We start from the raw sequence: 19,648 nt of genomic DNA, 5'->3' as shown, positions 1-19,648 counted from the left end.
TGTCTTAATTTCTTAAAATATTCGACATTTTTGTTTTATAGTAAACAAGTAATGTGATTTGTGAAACACCATTTGTATGACATTTTGGTAGCAGCAAAAACGATTCCATTCAAGTTGTATCAACATGCGCCTTTGAAGTTGTGGCATCTGTACACACCGTGGATCAGCTCAAAGCAAGCGTGCACTGACATGACTTAAGTGAAAAATATTCCTATATTATCAGACACATTCCTTGAGCATATTAGAATGGCATTCCCCACTGAATTTTATCATGACTTTTGAAACACATCTCAAGTTGACTCTGGCATTGTCGATGGGCACAGCACATGATGGCATATATGATGCCGGATCAAGTGTTGGACTTTGCTGCTTTAGGTAAGACAGTGGTTATTCTTCATTATTCATGTTGGCTGCCATGTCTGTGGAAAAACAAATCATAGATATTCCTGTTATTGAGTCTTTATTATAAACATGACGTGAAGACCTACTGATTGTAGGCTTTCTAAGTATCTGTTTGTTCAGTATGTTGTTTTGACATGAGTATTGTACAGTAGCTAGCATGACCTGTAATGTCTCTTGTATGCAATACATGGCTTATTTGTATGGAATGCATAGCATAGCAGAAGAGAGAGTGGCTGTGAGAAAAAAGTAACGCAAAAGTAACTTAACGCTTTATATAAAAAGTAACTTTTTAATTAAGCTACTTTTTTAAGGAGTAACGCAATATTCTAACGGGTTACATTTAAAAGTAACATTACCCAACACTGCTGGTGGTGAATGCCATCAAACAACTAGAAATAACTCCCGTTGGTATGCTTGACAATGAATGCCAAATGAATATGTAACCTGAGATATATTTATTTAATTGTGGGATTTCATGTATCAGTAGACTTTAAAACATCATATGTTTCTTTCCTTGAATAAGATTTGCAAAACATTCTTGTTAGAGTATTATACAACTATAAATCAACAGATCATGTATCACAGATATCGTCTGTCACCTGCTGGCCGAGGTTGGTACTGCATGCTAATTGTTCGCTTCTTCTTTGATAGAGAAAAAAATGTAACGAGAAAAAAAAATTGAGAAAGACATTTTTTTGAGAATTTAATTTTTTTATTTTATTTTTGAGAGAGTGAAATAGAAAAAAATATTTGTAGGACATAGGCTCAGGAAGGCACTAAGACACCTAAAAAAAACATTTTCACCTAGTGAATTTGTTTTTGCGCAGTACGGTTCAGGGCTTCCTTGGCTGACCAATATTATGATATTATTAGTGTTATAAACTTTCCTCAAGAAACTCAGCATCTTCACAAAGCAATGCAATGAAGAAAATATATAAGTAAAAAAAAAAAAAAAAAAAGGCTTATAAGCTCTTAATTAAGTCTCTGTATATTCTCTATTGAGAATATATGAATCTCTGAAGGTAAATATGGCCTTTTTCCCCTAATATCAAACACCATTGAATAGAATTTTTGTAAGGGTTTAGTTTAAAAACCCTTTATTTTGGAGTGACACAGTGTTTTAGGTGTTTTCCTCATCAGTGATGCTTAGAATGTCGGGCTGTCGTACCGTTTTTACCTTAGATAACCTTATTTGTCAATGACCCATGAATTGTTGTATGGTTTTTGAAAGTTCGATTCATTTAAAATTTTGTAATCATTAAAAAAGCACTTGATGAAGTCATATGAAACTGAAATGTGGTCGACAAACCTGGAACTACTTCTTATAGCTGTTATAGAAAGTCAATCAACACTGTTGAACGTCTGTCAACCAATCAGAATCAAGAATGAGTGTGTGTTGATGTTTGTGTATGAAGTTTCAGCTCGACGTGTGTTCTTGAGGGTGCTGGAGATTTCCGCTGCGATCGCTGTGAGGAGGGCTACGAGGGGCGTTACTGTGAGAGGTGACGTCATGTGACACTGTACACACAAACACTGCCACATACACAAATACATGTGTACTTTAATACCCTCTCTGCATCTTTCAGGTGTTCAGTCAGTTACTATGGTAACCCCTCGGAGCCGGGTGGGCGGTGCCAGACGTGTCAGTGCAGCAGGGCAGGGTCAGTGCACAACATGTGTGATGGACGCACTGGCAAATGCGAGTGTAAAGTCGGGGTCAGAGGTCATCTGTGTGACCAGTGCGAGGAACGCCACGTGCTGGTCAGCGAGGAGTGTGTTTGTAAGTGACATCTACTTCCTGTCTGTTTGTTTATGGTAAACATTGATCGACCGCATGACATGTCGTATCTGTCTCTCAGCGTGTGATGACGACTGCACTGGCGTTCTGCTAGACGATCTGGACACTTTAGACGGATCCATCACGTCTCTGAATCTGACCGGGGTCATCCTTGCCCCCTACAGTCAACTCATGACCCTAGAGAACCAGACGAGAGAGGTCAAGGTCAGTGACCTCATAACCACTGTTTACATGCTTATGATGCCCAAAAATGCTGTCTACATAGGTGACTCAAAAGAGTTTTTGAAGCTGCTAGTTTAGTTGATCATATAAGTAAGCAATCTACTGTATGTATGAATAATCATAATTACATTTTTATATTTGATAATTTCTCATCCAGAGTCTGATGTCGTGGGAGCAGAACCCGAATTATCAACTGACCACTGGAGAGGAGAACTTGAACAACCTGACCAATCAAATCACTGATCTACAGCAGCAGGTACCACTCGCATCATCCCTGTCTCCTTGACAACCAACGGACTGATGCTGTGCTGTGTTTGACTGAGTGTTTGTTCATCTGTAGGTTCAGGGTTTGTTCAGTCACAGTGAAGATGTGCTGCGTTCTTCTGAAGAGACGTTCACTCGTGGAGAAGAGCTCATGAACTTCATCATCAACATACACTCTGTCATTCAAGGTGAAAATTACTTCAGTATCTATTTATTTAGATGGATGGATGGATGGATGGATGGATGGAGGATGGATGGATGGAAGGAGGATTGAAGGATGATGGATGGATGATATATAGATTGATGGATGGATGGATGAATGGAGGATGGATGGATGAATGGATGATGTATAGATTGGTGGATGATGGATGGATGGATGGATGATGTATAGATTGATGGATGATTGATGGCTGGATGGAGGATGGATGATGGATGGATGATGTATAGATTGATGGATGATGGATGGATGGAGGATGGACGGATGGATGGATTGATGGATGGATGGAGGATGGATGGATGATGGATAGATTGGTGGATGATGGATGGATGGAGGATGGATGGATGGATGATGTATATTGGTGGAAGGATGGATGGATGGATGGATGGATGGATGGATGGATGGATGATGTATAGATGGATGGATGGATGGAGGATGGATGGATGGATGATGTATAGATTGGTGGATGATGGATGGATGGATGGATGGATGGATGGAGGATGGATTGATGGCTGGATGGAGGATGGATGGATGGAGGATGGATGGATGGATGATGTATAGATTGGTGGATGATGGATGGATGGATGGAGGGTGGATGATGTATAGATTGATGGAGGATGGATGCATGGAGGATGGATGGATGGATGATGTATAGATTGATGGATGGATGACGGAGGATGGATGGATGGATGATGTATAGATTGGTGGATGATGGATGGGTGGAGGATGGGTGAATGGATGATGTATAGATTGATGGATGATGGATGGATGGATGGATGGATGGAGGATGGATGGATGGATGATGTATAGATTGGTGGATGATGGATGGATGGATGGATGGATGGATGAATGGAGGATGGATGGATGATGTGTAGATTGATGGACGATGGATGGATGGATGGAGGATGGATGGATGGATAGTTGACACAATGGCAAATAATTGATTTGATTGGCTGCTGTGTTTCTCTGGTTGATTCAGGTGTGATAGATCAGGTGAGTTCTGTGAATGAGACGGATGATGAAGATCTGGACAATGTGAACAGAACTCTCCTGCTGGAGGAGACGAGAATCACGCTGGAGAAGATCAGAGCGATCAACCTGAGACACTGCAGCACAACTGCGCAGACGCAACTCAGGTACGACACTAATACATCATCAATCACAATATAAAACCATAATTATACAGATGTGGAGCCGGATTCACGAAAATGTTATTAAGAAAAAAAAGAAAGTTCTTAGGATAAATATACTAAATTTGTAAGAATGTTCCTAAAAATTCTTAAGAAGTTCTCAAATATTATTTTTTTCTTGACAGGCTTCGACATTGTCTGATTATACTAGCTTGCTCCATGAGGTTGCCTTGTCTAATACAACACATTAAATACTTCAACACTGGTAAATCGTTACAATAAATTATTAACCTTAACCTTTTTTTAAGTGGCAAGCACCTCACAGTCATTTTTTAATATGACATATGTGAGATACTTTATATGTCGCTAGTATTATAATGTTGTAATGCTTAAAGGGGTCATGATATGAAGAATCTCATTTTCCTTATTTTGGCATATAAAAGTGTCATTGTACTATAAAAACACACTGTAAGTTTCAGAACTCAAAACTTCCTTCTCACTGCAGAAACAGCATTTGTTGAAACCAAGCTGCCAAAACGACTCGTCCTCTACTTCGTCCACATTGTGATATCACACTGTTTTAGACATTTGCATCTGACTGCCTCCAGAACAACACGTCAATGCCTACTTTACCTTTAATCACATCCGTAGCCCCGCCCAGTGGCAGTGAGCAGAGCAGGTCAATCAAGAGCGGAGAGCCAATCAGAACAGTGGGTGTGTACTCTCAAGTCTTAAAGGAGCAGTAGCACCAAAACAGAGTGTTTCTGACAGAGGGTCAAAATGAGGGTAGAAACTGATCATGTTTTACAAATATATGGAAAAAACTTTACTAAGATTATAAGTGAACCTTAAGGAACATATTAAAATAATAAAAAAAGGCATGTCTTGACCCCTTTAATATTTGTGACCAGCTCGATCAATTTGAGTCACTATGACCCAGAAACAGATTTGGAGTTTTATGCACCAATGTAAAAAGGACCGTCTCAATTTTCTAATGAGATAATTATTATGTTTCTACGGAATCTAAAGATCGATTAGAGAGACCGCTATGCAGCACATTCATTTAAATTCACTAGCATGATTGATCACCACATTAAGAAGCTTCAAAACAACATTTATTTTTTGAATTTCGTGATAAAATTTACACAGTTTGAAAGCTGAAAATAAAAATAACAAACACAAAACCGTCAAAAGCGTGTTTTGATGTTAAATCACATTTGTACATAAACAGCCCATTGTGACTTCAGACTCAACATGATAGAGCACATCATATTTGAAACAATCCAGTAAATTTATTAAACATCTTACATTTTGGGATTTAAGACAACTGTGAGGTTATCCTAACTTTCAGACTGGGCAACTGTCCACTGTCCATATGATTGTTATGTTACTGTTCTTTATTGTGAAGCATCCTTGACTGGAAAGGCACTATATAAATTAAACATAATATTATTATTATTATTATTATTAACTTTATAAAATTTACTTAAAAATCATCATAAATAACATCTTAAAGTAAAAAGATAAGAACTTTTTTCGGGATTACAAATTATTCTTAACTTTTTTCTTAAAGTTGCACTACGTAACTTTGTGCTCTCTAGCGACATCTGTGGATGAAAGTTAAAATTGCAAGCAATTTGCAGAAGAACACTTTACGTGAGTCGTGTTTCGGCACTGCTCTTCCGGCGGATGAATCTCATGACTGGAGATACTCAGAGCCGGAGTCATAACGTTATGATGTTATACGGTTAAACATTTAAAACTGAAATATTACTTACTTTAATGAAGATAAACAACACTTGTATTCAGTATATTTTAATATTATTATTCAAGTGTTTAATCTACTATTAATGTTTGTTTTGTACACACTTATCAATTTAAGAGGTGATACTTGTGATATGGCTGATACGAGTTCATTTTAAAACTTTATTATTTTTATGGTAAATGGTCTGCACTTATATAGCACTTTATTTAACTGCTTTATACTGTGTCTCATTCACCCATTCACACACACACACACACACACCAATGACAGCAGAGCTGCCATGCAAGGTGCTAGCCTGCCATTGGGAGCAACTTGGGGTTCAGTGTCTTGCCCAAGGACTATTGCTAAGGAATGTGGAGTCATGTGGGCTGGGAATCAAACCACTAACCCTGTGATTAATGGACAACCCGCTTTACCGCCTGAGCCACAGCCGCAACCATAAACTAAAACATAAAACAAGGATTCAATAATGACAGGGATAAAATAAACTTTATTAAACATGAAACAAATATGCTTAAATATGCAATATGACAGTTACAAGAAGTCAATTTCAGAAGTCATAAATATGAGTAAATATGTCACAGTAACTTCCCCTGACATTGTAGATACATCACGATCGGTTAACACACGAGTAATGTTTGATTCATACAGGCGTGACCAGCAATATTAGCTTCAACAACCCTACAAGACAACATATCCAAGCATTAGAGCAGGTAAACAACTTCACCAAATGGATAACAGATATACATCCATCCAGACTGCAGCGATGCTGTCCTGAACTGTGTGAGTGTCTGAACTGAATGTAGTTTCTTTCTTCTTTTTAATTTGACTCTCAGTTTGACTCCATCGAGAGTCAAATTATATTTTAGCTGCATATTTTTAGAGGATTTTGGTCCAATCATTAGTACATCTGTTTTGTCAGAATTGAGTAGAAGGAAATTTCTGGCCATCCAATCTCATTGATACACTCTGGTAATTTGGAGAACTGTGAATTTTCGTTGAGTTTAGAAGAAATATAAAGTTGGGTATCGTCGCCTTAACAGTGGAAACTTATTACACGTTTCCTGATAATATCTCCCAGGGGAAGCAAGTATAAGGAGGCCCTAAAACTGATCCCTGTGGCACTCCATACTTAACTTTTGTTTGATTTGACAATTCCTCGTTTACACATACAAAGTAGAAGCGGTCTGATAAATAGGACCTAAACCATGCTAATGCAAGTCCACAAATGCCAACTTAATTCTCCAGCCTATTCAAGAGAATGTCGAGATCTATCGTGTTGAAGGCAGCACTAAGATCTAAAAGCACTAGAAGAGAAATGCAGCCGCGATCAGATGATAAGAGCAGGTCATTTATAACTCTGATAAGTGCAGTCTCTGTACTGTGATGGGGCCTTAATCCTGATTAAAGTAGTTAATATTTTCCATTTCTCTGTAGAAATGAACATAGTTGGAAGGACACAAGCTTTTCTAGTATTTTCAATATAAATGGTAGATTTGAAATTGGTCTATAATTAGCCAATTCTCCAGGATCAAGTTGTGGCTTCTTAATAAGTGATTTGATAACTGCCATTTTAAAGTTTCTTGGGACATGTCCTAAGGATAAAGAGGAGTTATTAATATTAAGAAGAGGTTTGGTGAGTAACCTCCTCCTCGACCCTTCAGATGAGGCTCATGTTTATAGAAATAATCTGAGGGAGTAGATTCATTTAAACTAATATATTCATCCGGTTTAAACCAGGTTTCAGTCAAACAGAGTGCATCAAAACTATGATCTGTAATAATTTAATTTGCAATTAGTACTTTGGTAGAAAGAGATCTAATGTTTAGTAGCCCTACCTTTATATGATGTTTATCTTCAATTTATTTATTTTTCTTCCAAGTTTGACCTTTATCAGATTTTTCTAAATGATTTAGTAAGGGTTTTGTGTTTGGTAGTTCGGGGAACAGACACAGTCTCTATATGATATCTAGGTGATACAGTCTCTATGTGTTGTAGTTTATGTGACCTGTGTGACATCTCAAGGCAGCTAGCAGACGTACGGATTAACCAGTTTGTCTGCTTCCTGACCTGGGCCCCAGTTAGTTAAATACTATCACTATTAAGACTATGAGCCAAATTACTAGAGAGGAGAGCGGCACCTTCCCTGGAGGGATGGAGTCCGTCTCTCTTTAGCAGGTCAGGTCTACCCCAAAACTCTTCCAATCGTCTATAAATCCTATGCTGTTCTCCAGACACCACTCAGACATCCAGCCATTCAGTGACACTAATCTGCTATAAACCTCGTCACCATGACAAGCAGGGAGGGGGTCCGAGCATATTACAGTGTCTGACATCATTTTTGCAAGTTCACACACCTCTTGAATATTATCTATAGTGATCTCCGACTGGCGAAGCCCGACATCGTTAGTGCCGACATGCCAGCACTTGTAAATTTTATCTGATGTCAGACGCTTGAGCCACAGAAATGCATTTAACGATGGTGGCTGGAGTCTCTCTTTCCACATTCATTACAATAGAATCACCAATTATTAGGGCTCTTTCAACATGATTCTCAGTGGGTGCATCACTGAGTGGGGTGAATCGATAAGAAACCCTAACAGGAACGATAGAGTGGTGTCGCTTTGCTGAATGAGTATGCTGTTGAGACGTCACCCAAACGCCCTGCTGCGGGGGCTCTACTGCCGGAACCAAAGTGTGTGTGTTGCTCGCTGTACTATCTGCATCCGAAACAGTATCTACCAGCTTCTCTTTCTCACTGACCTCCACTAGCGTTCGGATGCGTGTCTCTAACTCATTAACCTGCTCCGTCAGCCTGACTGATTCCTTTCATTTATCACATGAAAATGCCTCACTGCTGATGGAAGAAGCTATAGTAAACATGTGGCATGTAATGCAGGAAGCAATAACATGAGCAGATGCCATGACTTACCGCAATTGTTTGTTGTTGTTGTTGTTATGGTTGTTCTTGAGCGGCGAGAGTTTGAGATTGATGTGGTTCCTAATTAGCAGGTGTTTGAGATTGATGCAGTAATCTGTGTAAAACACAGTGGAGAAAACGAATGCACGCAGTCGAGATGCAAGATGTAGACAAGCGGAAAAAAAACGAGAGAAATTGGTGCACGCGGTAAAGTACACACAGATGAAACTGTAGAAAAGTGGAAAAAACTGAAGCATGTGGTAAAATAGCAAAGGATAAAATGATGAACGTATAAGAATAAGAATAAGCAATGCTAAGCAGGCTAGCAAGCTACAAACACTTGTGCAGCGTGCCGTCAGCGACAGGAACAGGAAGCCAACAGGAATTGTGTTTTGCATTGTGTCTGATATATTGATTTTTATTTGACAAATAAAAAATAAAATTGCTCTGTGTTGTAGTCTTTCCCATTCATTTCCTATGGTGGGTCAATTTTGACCCAGAACAACGTGAGTGTTACTTTTTTTGTCACAAAGCCTTAACTCATCGAATCCAGTCCAAATTGGTTTTGTTTGTGTGTGTGTGTTCAGATGGCTAATGTAGAAAAAGTCTTGGACCACTCAGATGAAGGATGCCATTTTAATTAAAGAAACGAAATGAAAATGGATCAAAAATGACCCGAACAACACATGAGGGTTAAGAATGTTTCGTGAGTCCAGCCCGTGATTGTTACCAAGGTCCAAAATGAACACTCACCAAGCACCAAAAGGGAGTAAAAATTGGATTTGGCAAGTAAATAAAACAAAATTTGACATGAAAACTGTTTACTAAAGGAAAAGTCGAGTGTCTTTAAACAACTTTTATGATTAGATATTTAGCTTTAGGAAGCTTTCTTTATTGTTGTAACCAGTAATATGTGGCAACACATTTTTGTCGTTAGGCCACCAAAATGAAAATATTTTTCTTAAAGCTGAAGTGTGTAACTTTTTCAGTATTATGCAGAGACAACTGTATGTAAGCCATTTGTAGGTTAATTTCCTTGAAAGCTGTAAACACTGTCTCTGTGACATCTGTTTGTTTTGAGCGACCCACCCAGCCCGACACAACAACACTGAGTCAAACAATGGTGTGAGTTGGGGGCGGGACTATCTATTTGTTTGATCAACACCGACAGGGGACGTATTTAGAAATCTGTTTGAAAACCATGTTTCTTTTTGCAATTCCATTCAGCTTTAATGAAATTATAAAAAATTACAGTTTCATGGCCAGTAAACATTTTCAATTCACTTTGCAAAAAGTTACTTTTGGACCAGGTGTGCATGCCTGTTATGTGACTGTACAAACACGATTTGTGTGTTTGGTGTGTGCAGTTCTGCAGTGTCTGTACTCCAGAGAGTTCAAGAGAAGATATCACAACCCTATGATCACATCCAAATCAGACAGCAGAACATCTCCACAATACTCTCCAGACACCACCAACAGCTGCTGGAGGCTCAGGAGGCCCTGAACACGGCCAGAAACCACAACAACCACACTGAACATCTACTGAAGGATATCCACAGAAACATACTGGAGTTCACTGTGAGTTCACAGAATCACACATAGATACACTAAATCTAAAACATCTCACTTTCTCCAGCTGCATGTCAAATTATATATCCATTTCTCCAGATCTTTAAGAACAATGTGAGCGGTGTGAACCAGGAAGTAGAATCACAGCTAGAGGAAGCTCAAGATCTGTTGAGTGATGCTCTCAATATAGCAGAAGACATGAGCAACGCCACAGCTGTGAGTGACGGTTACAAACCTGAAATCTACTGCTTATTTGTACTGTGAATATTGGCTTTGAATACTGATAGAGTCATCAAATGATGATTTAAGGTCATGTGTTGTTTGTTTATTTGTACAGTTGTGCACAAAAGTTTGCATACCCTTGGAGAATTGGTAATATGTACCATTTTTAAAGAAAACATGAGTGAGCAGGCAAAACACATTTCTTTTATTTCTTATGGGATTCATATTCAACTGTAGGTTATAACAAAGGTAACAGAATGAAATGACCCCTGTTCAAAAGTCTGCATACCCTTAGTTCTTAATACTGTGTATTGCCCCCTTTAGCATCAATGACAGCGTGCAGTCTTTTGTAATAGTTGTCTATGAGGCCCCAAATTCTTGCAGGTGGTATAGCTGCCCATTCGTCTTGACAAAATGCCTCCAGGTCATGCAAAGTCTTTGGTCGTCTTGCATGAACCTCACGTTTGAGATCTCCCCAGAGTGGCTCGATGATATTAAGGTCAGGAGACTGTGATGGCCACTCCAGAACCTTCATCTTTTTCTGCTGTAACCACTGGAGGGTCAACTTGGCCTTGTGCTTAGGGTCATTGTCTTGCTGGAAAGTCCAAGAGTGTCCCATGCGCAGCTTTCGTGCAGAAGAATGCAAATTGTCTGCCAGTATTTTCTGATAACATGCTGCATTCATTTTGCCATCAATTTTCACAAGATTCCCCGTGCCTTTAGAGCTCACACACCCCCAAAACATCAGTGAGCCACCACCATGCTTCACAGTGGGGATGGTATTCTTTTCACTATAGGCCTTGTTGACCCCTCTCCAAACAAACTCTATTTTGGTCTCGTCACTCCAAATTACAGTGTGCCAGAAGCTGTGAGGTGTGTGAAGGTGTTGTCGGGCATATTGTAACCGGGCTTTTTTGTGGCATTGGTGCAGTAAAGGCTTCTTTCTGGCAACTCGACCATGCAGCTCATTTTTGTTCAAGTATCGTCATATTGTGCTCCTTGAAACAACCACACCGTCTTTTTCCAGAGCAGCCTGTATTTCTCCTGAGGTTACCTGTGGGTTTTTCTTTGTATCCTGAACAATTCTTCTGGCAGTTGTGGCTGAAATCTTTCTTGGTCTACCTGACCTTGGCTTGGTATCAAGAGATTTTAGAATTTTCCACTTCTTAATAAGTGATTGAACAGTACTGACTGGCATTTTCAAGGCTTTGGATATCTTTTTATATCCTTTTCCATCTTTATAAAGTTCCGTTACCTTGTTACGCAGGTCTTTTGACAGTTCTTTTCTGCTCCCAATGGCTCAGTATCTAGCCTGCTCAGTGCATCCACATGAGAGCTAACAAACTCATTGACTATTTATACACAGACACTAATTGCAATTTAAAAAGCCACAGGTGTGGGAAATTAACCTTTAATTGCCATTTAAACCTGTGCGTGTCACCTTGTGTGTCTGTAACAAGGCCAAACATTCAAGGGTATGTAAACTTTTGATCAGGGCCATTTGGGTGATTTCTGTTATCATTATGATTTAAAAAGGAGCCAAAAAACTATGTGATAATAAATGGCTTCATATGATCAATATCCTTAAATAAAAGATCAATATCCTTAAATTTGCATGATCAGTCATATTTTCAAAATCAATGCCAAAATTTCACAATTTCTGCCAGGGTATGCAAACTTTTGAGCACAACTGTATTTTAGGAAAAAATAGTCCTCTAGTGTCTTACTAATGCTTAATGTATTCAGTGAAAGAAGCCAAACTATTTTCTCCTGAACAAACTAAAGCACCTTAGACATTTATACTACATACAGCGTTATTAGGGGCCAAGCATTGAAGGTGCGGAAGCGGTTATTGTATCTGTTAGTATTCTTATTATTATTATCATTCTTCCTCTGACTGGGAGTCTATGGCAGCCCATAGAACTGTATTTTAAAAAGTTGTGAAATTTGGCACACTGATGGAGGACACTCTGAACTGTAACTGACCCAAATTTGGGGTCTCTAACTCAGACCCTCTAGCGCCACCAACTTGTCAAATTTTCACTTATGTTTATGTTCATAACTTTTTAACCGTAAGGCCTAGAGTCAAATTTATTTTTTCCTCTGATTCCCTGTCTGAGTCGAATGCATACCATGGTTTCAATTTCCACCTTACTAGGTTTGACAACATTTTGAATTTTTGAACTTTTTCGAACTCCTCCTAGACTGTAAGTCCAATTTGCACAAAATGTTGCATGTATCATCTAGGGGCACTGAAGACAAAAAGTTATTAGAGGCTTTTTGAAAGTCCAAACCGTTCTCGTATAACTCATCAACGAATTTGATGGCGAGCATTGAAACAAAACTTGGTATATGTCATAGCCATCATGACTTGAGGGTACCTGCGCAGTTTCGGCACAGAGCCACATGGTGATCAGCATGAAAAATAGCTATTTTTGCTTATAACTTCTGAAAACTGTGGCCTAAAATCATAAGATTGGTCTTGTTAGATTCCTTGGATATCTAATTTTCCTATGTCGGCCATTTTTGGCGTCACCCATTTTGAATTTTGCCATAAAATGCTGTATTTTACAAATGCATTGTCGAACCATTACGAAAGTCGGTGTGCATCATTGGCACTATGCCCTGAGGGTACATATATAGTTTTGGGCCAGTGCCATGTTGTGGTCAAAAGTTATAACAAAATGTTTAAAAATGCTAATAACATCTGATTGTTTTTGCCTATCATCCTGTCACTGCTCTCTTTAGATTCCTTTGGTTGTGCCGAATTTGTTGATACCAAATTTGACATGGTCAGCCATACTTTCTGTCCACCATTTTGAATTTCATTGAAAACCTACCCTAGATTTTCGTTAGACAAAACGGTTCTCAAATAGCACACAAATTTAATGGTAAGTCGCAAAAAAGCATCTGAGACTGTATCTCAGCAACACGTTGCGGTATTCATGAAACTTTTTGTGTGTTATAATGACCACACCCTGACCTCACCATATAAATTTGGTGACAGCGCCACCTATTGGTCAAAGTTATAATTAATTTTATTAAAATGTAAGCACTTCTGCCTATGTTTTTTATGCTGCTTTTCTTAAAGTCATAATCAGTGATGTCTAGTGATACTTCCTTACATGCCGTTGTTGTGCTTGGCCCCGTAATTGCTGCTTGCAGCAATATTTTTAAAATTAGTCTGTTAAGAGTGACATCGTTGAAGGTTGTCAAATCGTTTTTTAATGTTAAAGGGATAGTTCACCAAAAACTATATCAAACTTGTATGACGTTGACTTGTATGACACAAACAAACATTATATGAAGGATATTATGATGTGTTTTTGTCAATACAATGCAAGTCAATGGGGTCCAGTACTTTCAAGCTCCAAAAAGGACATAAAGGCAGCATAAAAGTGATTTTGGGGTGAGAAACAGACTAAAATGTAACTCCTTTTCCACTATAAATCTTGAAATCTTTGCAGAGCATGGTTTGAGATGGCTTAAGGGTGAGTAAATGATGAGAATATTCCTTTAAAATAATAACATAGCAAGCTACATTCTCCTCAGCTGGCACACGTGATGATAAAGAAAAACAATCAGTGCATTTCATCGTAATTTTTCTGTGAGCTAAAAGGAGGCTGGAGAAGAAGTGTAATTCAGGGTTATGTGTTTGTCTGTGTAGAGTCTGGATGAGCTGAAGAATGACCTGGAACTGTTGAGTCCATCTCTCAGGAAACATGTGGACACGTTAGTGATGGAGTTGACGAGCAGAGACGCTCTACAGCTTGTGTACAGAGCTGAAGACCATGCTCAAGATCTCAGCAGAGAAGCACAAGACCTGAACAGGTGTGTAAGAGAGCAGGTTTATCCATCTATATGTATTAGTCTTCAGGATGTTTTTTTAGCCATATTACTCTTCAAATAAAATGACATTCAACTTCATGAAACTAGAGAAATTGTCCATTATTAAACCTCTTTAACTCTGCGGACCCAGCCAGGAGCGTGTAATAAGTTTATGGTTACAAAATAAAAGTCACTTATGTGTGGGACCATTTGAAAGCTTAGACCATCACTTTTGCATTTATGTTACATAAAATAACAATATAAGACCTGAAAGCCTCTGTGTCACATATGATGATGCACCACCTTTTGGTAATGATGTAGAAATATAAATATGAATATTAAAGTGTTTCATATAGCCATTGTCATATATCAAATGAAAGCTCTCGCTCTCAGGAATGTGATTGTGTAGTTTATATTCATGTCGTAACACCACAGTTTGAATTTTTATCAAAATAATCACAAAGTGAAATATTATCTCTGTCTAACGTCTCATGTCTGCTCCGATCTCTGCTTCTGTAACCCCCAAATAGCCACAAACTCTATATCAGCTCTTACCTTCGGATGTTTTCTTTAAAATGAGCCATTGTTTAATTGTCTGTGAGCTCGTTTAGGTAAATAATCCAATGTTATGTCTCAGAAGTTAAGAACAATATAAGCAGTCAAGTAGAAAAATCATTATAGATAAATCATCGATAAAATATTTTCTTAACTTTTAATGATGAAATGTTACACATCATCGCAAAGCTTTCTAACGACACCTTGATTGAGCTTCTACTTGACTTAGAAGACAAAATATGCAATGAAACAGTGAGGAAGTGCAATGCGCTCTTAATATACACTTGATGTCTATGTACAAGCACATGTGTGAGTGTTCAGCTGCGTTAGAGCGCCACCTACATTTCAGATCTGTATATTGTGATGGAGTGTGAAAGAGGAAAAATTATTTTTCTTATTTCTTACTGCCATCTAGTGGAATGAAATAAGACTTTTTGCAGGGAGATAGAGCAAAAAGAACCTGAATTACATGCTTGTGAAGTTAGGACAACAACAACAAATTTGAATAATAAAAAAATTATGTTCATCAAAAGATTGTAAACGTATACAGTATTATTTATGAATTACTGGAATCTTTGTTTGAAATTTGGGGGGTTGTCTGTAAAATGAAACCAGTGTTTTGCAGTTAGTCCACTGTATGTGTGTTTGGTGAGCTTTTACATTTTGGTGTGAAAAATTGCAGGTGATAGACAAAAATCACAAGTTGAAGAGGTTGAACTTATAACCGTTCAACAAAGTTGTCTGTGTACTAATTAGGCCAAATCTTAGTCTGTGTGATCCTCTGGTTATAATGTGTTTCTTGTGTCCATTCAGTTCTCTGTCTAATGTGAGATCTGCATCTCTGAATGCCACCAGTGCCACTTGGGCCAACGCCAACATCACAGCTGATATACAGTTGGCAGAAGATCTGGCTCACGCAGCCAATCAGAATGCAAGCCTCGCCCTCAATCTGGTAAATCAACCAATCAAAGTTTTAGAATGCTATATATCATCACATATTACTCAAAATCATGAGCAATGCAGTGGGATGTTAGAAAATTAATTAGTGCCAGTATATGTGGTTAAAAGAAACCGTAAAAAGCTAAACACAACAGTGTTGTTGAGATGTTTGTCTCCGAGTCTGTGGTGTTGATTTGTCTGAGCTGATCTGAGCTGTCTGTCTGTCTGTCTGTCTGTCTGTAAGACTTCAGGGTCTAAACACTCACTCACTGATCAAGGAAACACAACGCTTCAAACAAGCTCAAAGATTCTGGAGGCCAGCAGATCTCTGATGAACGACACAGAGGGTAAGAAGACACACCAAAAACAGTTTATATATTATCTTTATACACATCCAAATAGAATGGTGGCATGTTAACAGATGTTGGATATATGAATATTTCTGTGTGTGTGTTTGTGTTTCAGGGCTGATGTTTAATGTCAGTGAAGTGTCAAGCAGGTTGAATCAGGTTGGAGCAAATGTTCAAAACTTCACACAACTGCTCCCAGAAGCCCTGAACATCCTACAAAACCTTCCTAATGGTACGTGAAATCTATAGATCTATCGTTCTATCGATCGTTCTATCTGTCTGTAATAACAGATGTATATATCTCTTTCTCAGGCAGCAGAGCTGTAATTCTAGAAGCTAAACATCAGGCAGAGGCGGCCAATGTATCTGTACAGAAAGTTCTGGAACGTTTGGAAGACTATCGTATGAAGCTTAAGGAATCATCATCCACCATCAGCTCAGCCCATAACAGCATCAGGAATGCCAACGAGCTAGTCAGAGATTCAGAGGAGACCAGTGAGTTTCAGAAAATGTTTTTTCTTTATTATTTGCTCAGAAGAGGTCAGTGAAATATGTCAGGTACACATGTATGAGTGATCATCTCACTTCCTGTCTCTCTCTCTCATCAGCCAGTGCAGCTCAAACCAAACTGAATGAAGTTCAAGTGAAAGCCGAGCGACTCTTTGAGCGTCTGAAGCCTCTGCAGATGTTGGGTGAGAACCTGAGCAGAAACTTGTCAGAAATCAAAGAGCTGATCAATCAGGCCCGTAAACAAGCGGCATCGGTGAGTCACACGTTATTGACCTCTCAAAGTAATGTGCATGTTTAAATACAGTTTGCTGATGTTCATGTTCTCTGTAGATTAAGGTGGCGGTTTTGGCTGATAACGATTGTGTCCGAGCGTACAAACCAGAGGTGACGTCCAGTAACTTCAACACTCTCACACTGACCGTAAAGACCACAGAAGCAGATAATCTGCTCTTCTATATGGGCAGCAGCCTGAGCGTAAGTCTACAGATTATTTGACATCTACAAACTTTCATTAAAGAAACACAGAGGGCAAAAGTCAAGAGTTTTTCGTGTCATGTTAGTCTATTACAAACTCAAAAGTTTGCATACCCTTGGAGAATTGGTAATATATGTACCATTTTTAAAGAAAACATGAGTGAGCAGGCAAAACACATTTCTTTTATTTCTTATGGGATTCATATTCAACTGTAGGTTATAACAGAATGGCACAATCATAAAACAAAACATGGTAACAAAGAACAAAATGAAATGACCCCTGTTCAAAAGTCTGCATACCCTTAGTTCTTAATACTGTGTATTGCCCCCTTTAGCATCAATGACAGCGTGCAGTCTTTTGGAATAGTTGTCTATGAGGCCCCAAATTCTTGCAGGTGGTATAGCTGCCCATTCGTCTTGGCAAAATGCCTCCAGGTCATGCAAAGTCTTTGGTCGTCTTGCATGAACCACACGTTTGAGATCTCCCCAGAGTGGCTCGATGATATTAAGGTCAGGAGACTGTGATGGCCACTCCAGAACCTTCATCTTTTTCTGCTGTAACCACTGGAGGGTCAACTTGGCCTTGTGCTTAGGGTCATTGTCTTGCTGGAAAGTCCAAGAGTGTCCCATGTGCAGCTTTCGTGCAGAAGAATGCAAATTGTCTGCCAGTATTTTCTGATAACATGCTGCATTTATCTTGCCATCAATTTTCACAAGATTCCCCGTGCCTTTAGAGCTCACACACCCACAAAACATCAGTGAGCCACCACCATGCTTCACGGTGGGGATGGTATTCTTTTCACTATAGGCCTTGTTGACCCCTCTCCAAACATAGCGCTTATGGTTGTGACCATAAAGCTCTATTTTGGTCTCGTCACTCCAAATTACAGTGTGCCAGAAGCTGTGAGGCGTGTGAAGGTGTTGTCGGGCATATTGTAACCGGGCTTTTTTGTGGCATTGGCGCAGTAAAGGCTTCTTTCTGGCAACTCGACCATGCAGCTCATTTTTGTTCAAGTATCGTCGTATTGTGCTCCTTGAAACAACCACACCGTCTTTTTCCAGAACAGCCTGTATTTCTCCTGAGGTTACCTGTGGGTTTTTCTTTGTATCCCGAACAATTCTTCTGGCAGTTGTGGCTGAAATCTTTCTTGTTCTACCTGACCTTGGCTTGGTATCAAGAGATCCCCGAATTTTCCACTTCTTAATAAGTGATTGAACAGTACTGACTGGCATTTTCAAGGCTTTGGATATCTTTTTATATCCTTTTCCATCTTTATAAAGTTCCGTTACCTTGTTACGCAGGTCTTTTGACAGTTCTTTTCTGCTCCCCATGGCTCAGTATCTAGCCTGCTCAGTGCATCCACGTGAGAGCTAACAAACTCATTGACTATTTATACCAGACACTAATTGCAATTTAAAAAGCCACAGGCGTGGGAAATTAACCTTTAATTGCCATTTAAACCTGTGCGTGTCACCTTGTGTATATGTAAAAAGGAGCCAAACAACTATGTGATAATAAATGACTTCATATGATCACTATCCTTAAATAAAAAAAAAGTGTTTTTGCATGATCAATCATATTTTCAAAATCAATGACAAAATTTCACAATTTCTGCCAGGGTATGCAAACTTTTGAGCACAACTATATGTACACGATATGTAAACAACTTCAGTTTATTAATGAGTGTTATATGTACATCAGGAGGATTTTATGGCTTTGGAAATGCGTCATGGGAAGGCGTCGTTCCTGTGGGATACTGGATCTGGACACACCAGACTAGAGTATCCCAACATACGGATCAACAACGACAAGTGGCACAGAATCAATGCCACCAGGTATGTGACTGAACTATTTTGTAATCCTTTTAGCCTGGATAAAATGTAAAAAAAAAAAACCGTCAAAATATTAATAACTACAGTCTTGATCAACACAAAATAGGTATTGTTGAAAGTTTAGAAGCTCTACTTTCCAATGCATGTAGACATTATGACCAAAACTGAACAAGTGCTTTGAAATATGCAGAGAAATCAGAAGTGTTCTGTTTTGATCATTCATAAAACAATCTGCACAATATTATTGCAATCAGTAAAAACATCAAACTGATCAAATATCCATGTGTCATATGTTGTTGGAAAGCTCTCAAAGAGTAGAATACAACCAGCCTATTTGTTTTACTCAGATAAAAATATAGCGAGTAATAGCTAAGTATACGTCTTTGACAATTATGTTGGTGTTGCTTATATGATTCGTTTTAGCTTATAACGTCACAAAACATAAACGGAACGTAAAATATCACACGCCATTATTTAGAGGAGGTGATTATCTTTCAAACGATAATAACACTCAAGGTAATCAGATGCATAGATCATTAGATAATCCACATGAAGCACAATGTTACATATGACCACCAGGAGATGGCACCAAATACATGACACAGACTCAATGATGACTCAAATGACACAGAATGAAACTCATTCTGTGA

The 19,648-nt window shown here is 38.7% G+C and overlaps 1 protein-coding gene across 1 annotated transcript in view; it reads left to right on the top strand.

Annotated features, from left to right (window-relative positions):
• Positions 1 to 19,648, top strand: part of lama1 (laminin, alpha 1) — an 89,199-nt gene that overhangs the window by 51,734 nt on the left and 17,817 nt on the right. The window contains exons 31-46 of the mRNA XM_051682541.1: positions 1,818 to 1,904; positions 1,989 to 2,182; positions 2,262 to 2,404; positions 2,580 to 2,678; positions 2,763 to 2,874; positions 3,883 to 4,039; positions 10,086 to 10,296; positions 10,387 to 10,503; positions 14,177 to 14,340; positions 15,706 to 15,844; positions 16,076 to 16,178; positions 16,297 to 16,413; positions 16,494 to 16,676; positions 16,790 to 16,944; positions 17,022 to 17,165; positions 18,868 to 19,001. Coding sequence (XP_051538501.1) covers positions 1,818 to 1,904; positions 1,989 to 2,182; positions 2,262 to 2,404; positions 2,580 to 2,678; positions 2,763 to 2,874; positions 3,883 to 4,039; positions 10,086 to 10,296; positions 10,387 to 10,503; positions 14,177 to 14,340; positions 15,706 to 15,844; positions 16,076 to 16,178; positions 16,297 to 16,413; positions 16,494 to 16,676; positions 16,790 to 16,944; positions 17,022 to 17,165; positions 18,868 to 19,001 — 2,259 coding nt within the window. The remainder of the gene's footprint in view (positions 1 to 1,817; positions 1,905 to 1,988; positions 2,183 to 2,261; positions 2,405 to 2,579; positions 2,679 to 2,762; positions 2,875 to 3,882; positions 4,040 to 10,085; positions 10,297 to 10,386; positions 10,504 to 14,176; positions 14,341 to 15,705; positions 15,845 to 16,075; positions 16,179 to 16,296; positions 16,414 to 16,493; positions 16,677 to 16,789; positions 16,945 to 17,021; positions 17,166 to 18,867; positions 19,002 to 19,648) is intronic.

The sequence above is a fragment of the Myxocyprinus asiaticus genome, chromosome 41, assembly GCF_019703515.2.
Source record: "Myxocyprinus asiaticus isolate MX2 ecotype Aquarium Trade chromosome 41, UBuf_Myxa_2, whole genome shotgun sequence".
NCBI classification, from domain to species: Eukaryota; Metazoa; Chordata; class Actinopteri; order Cypriniformes; family Catostomidae; genus Myxocyprinus; species Myxocyprinus asiaticus.
This window is presented reverse-complemented; position numbering and strand designations above follow the sequence as displayed.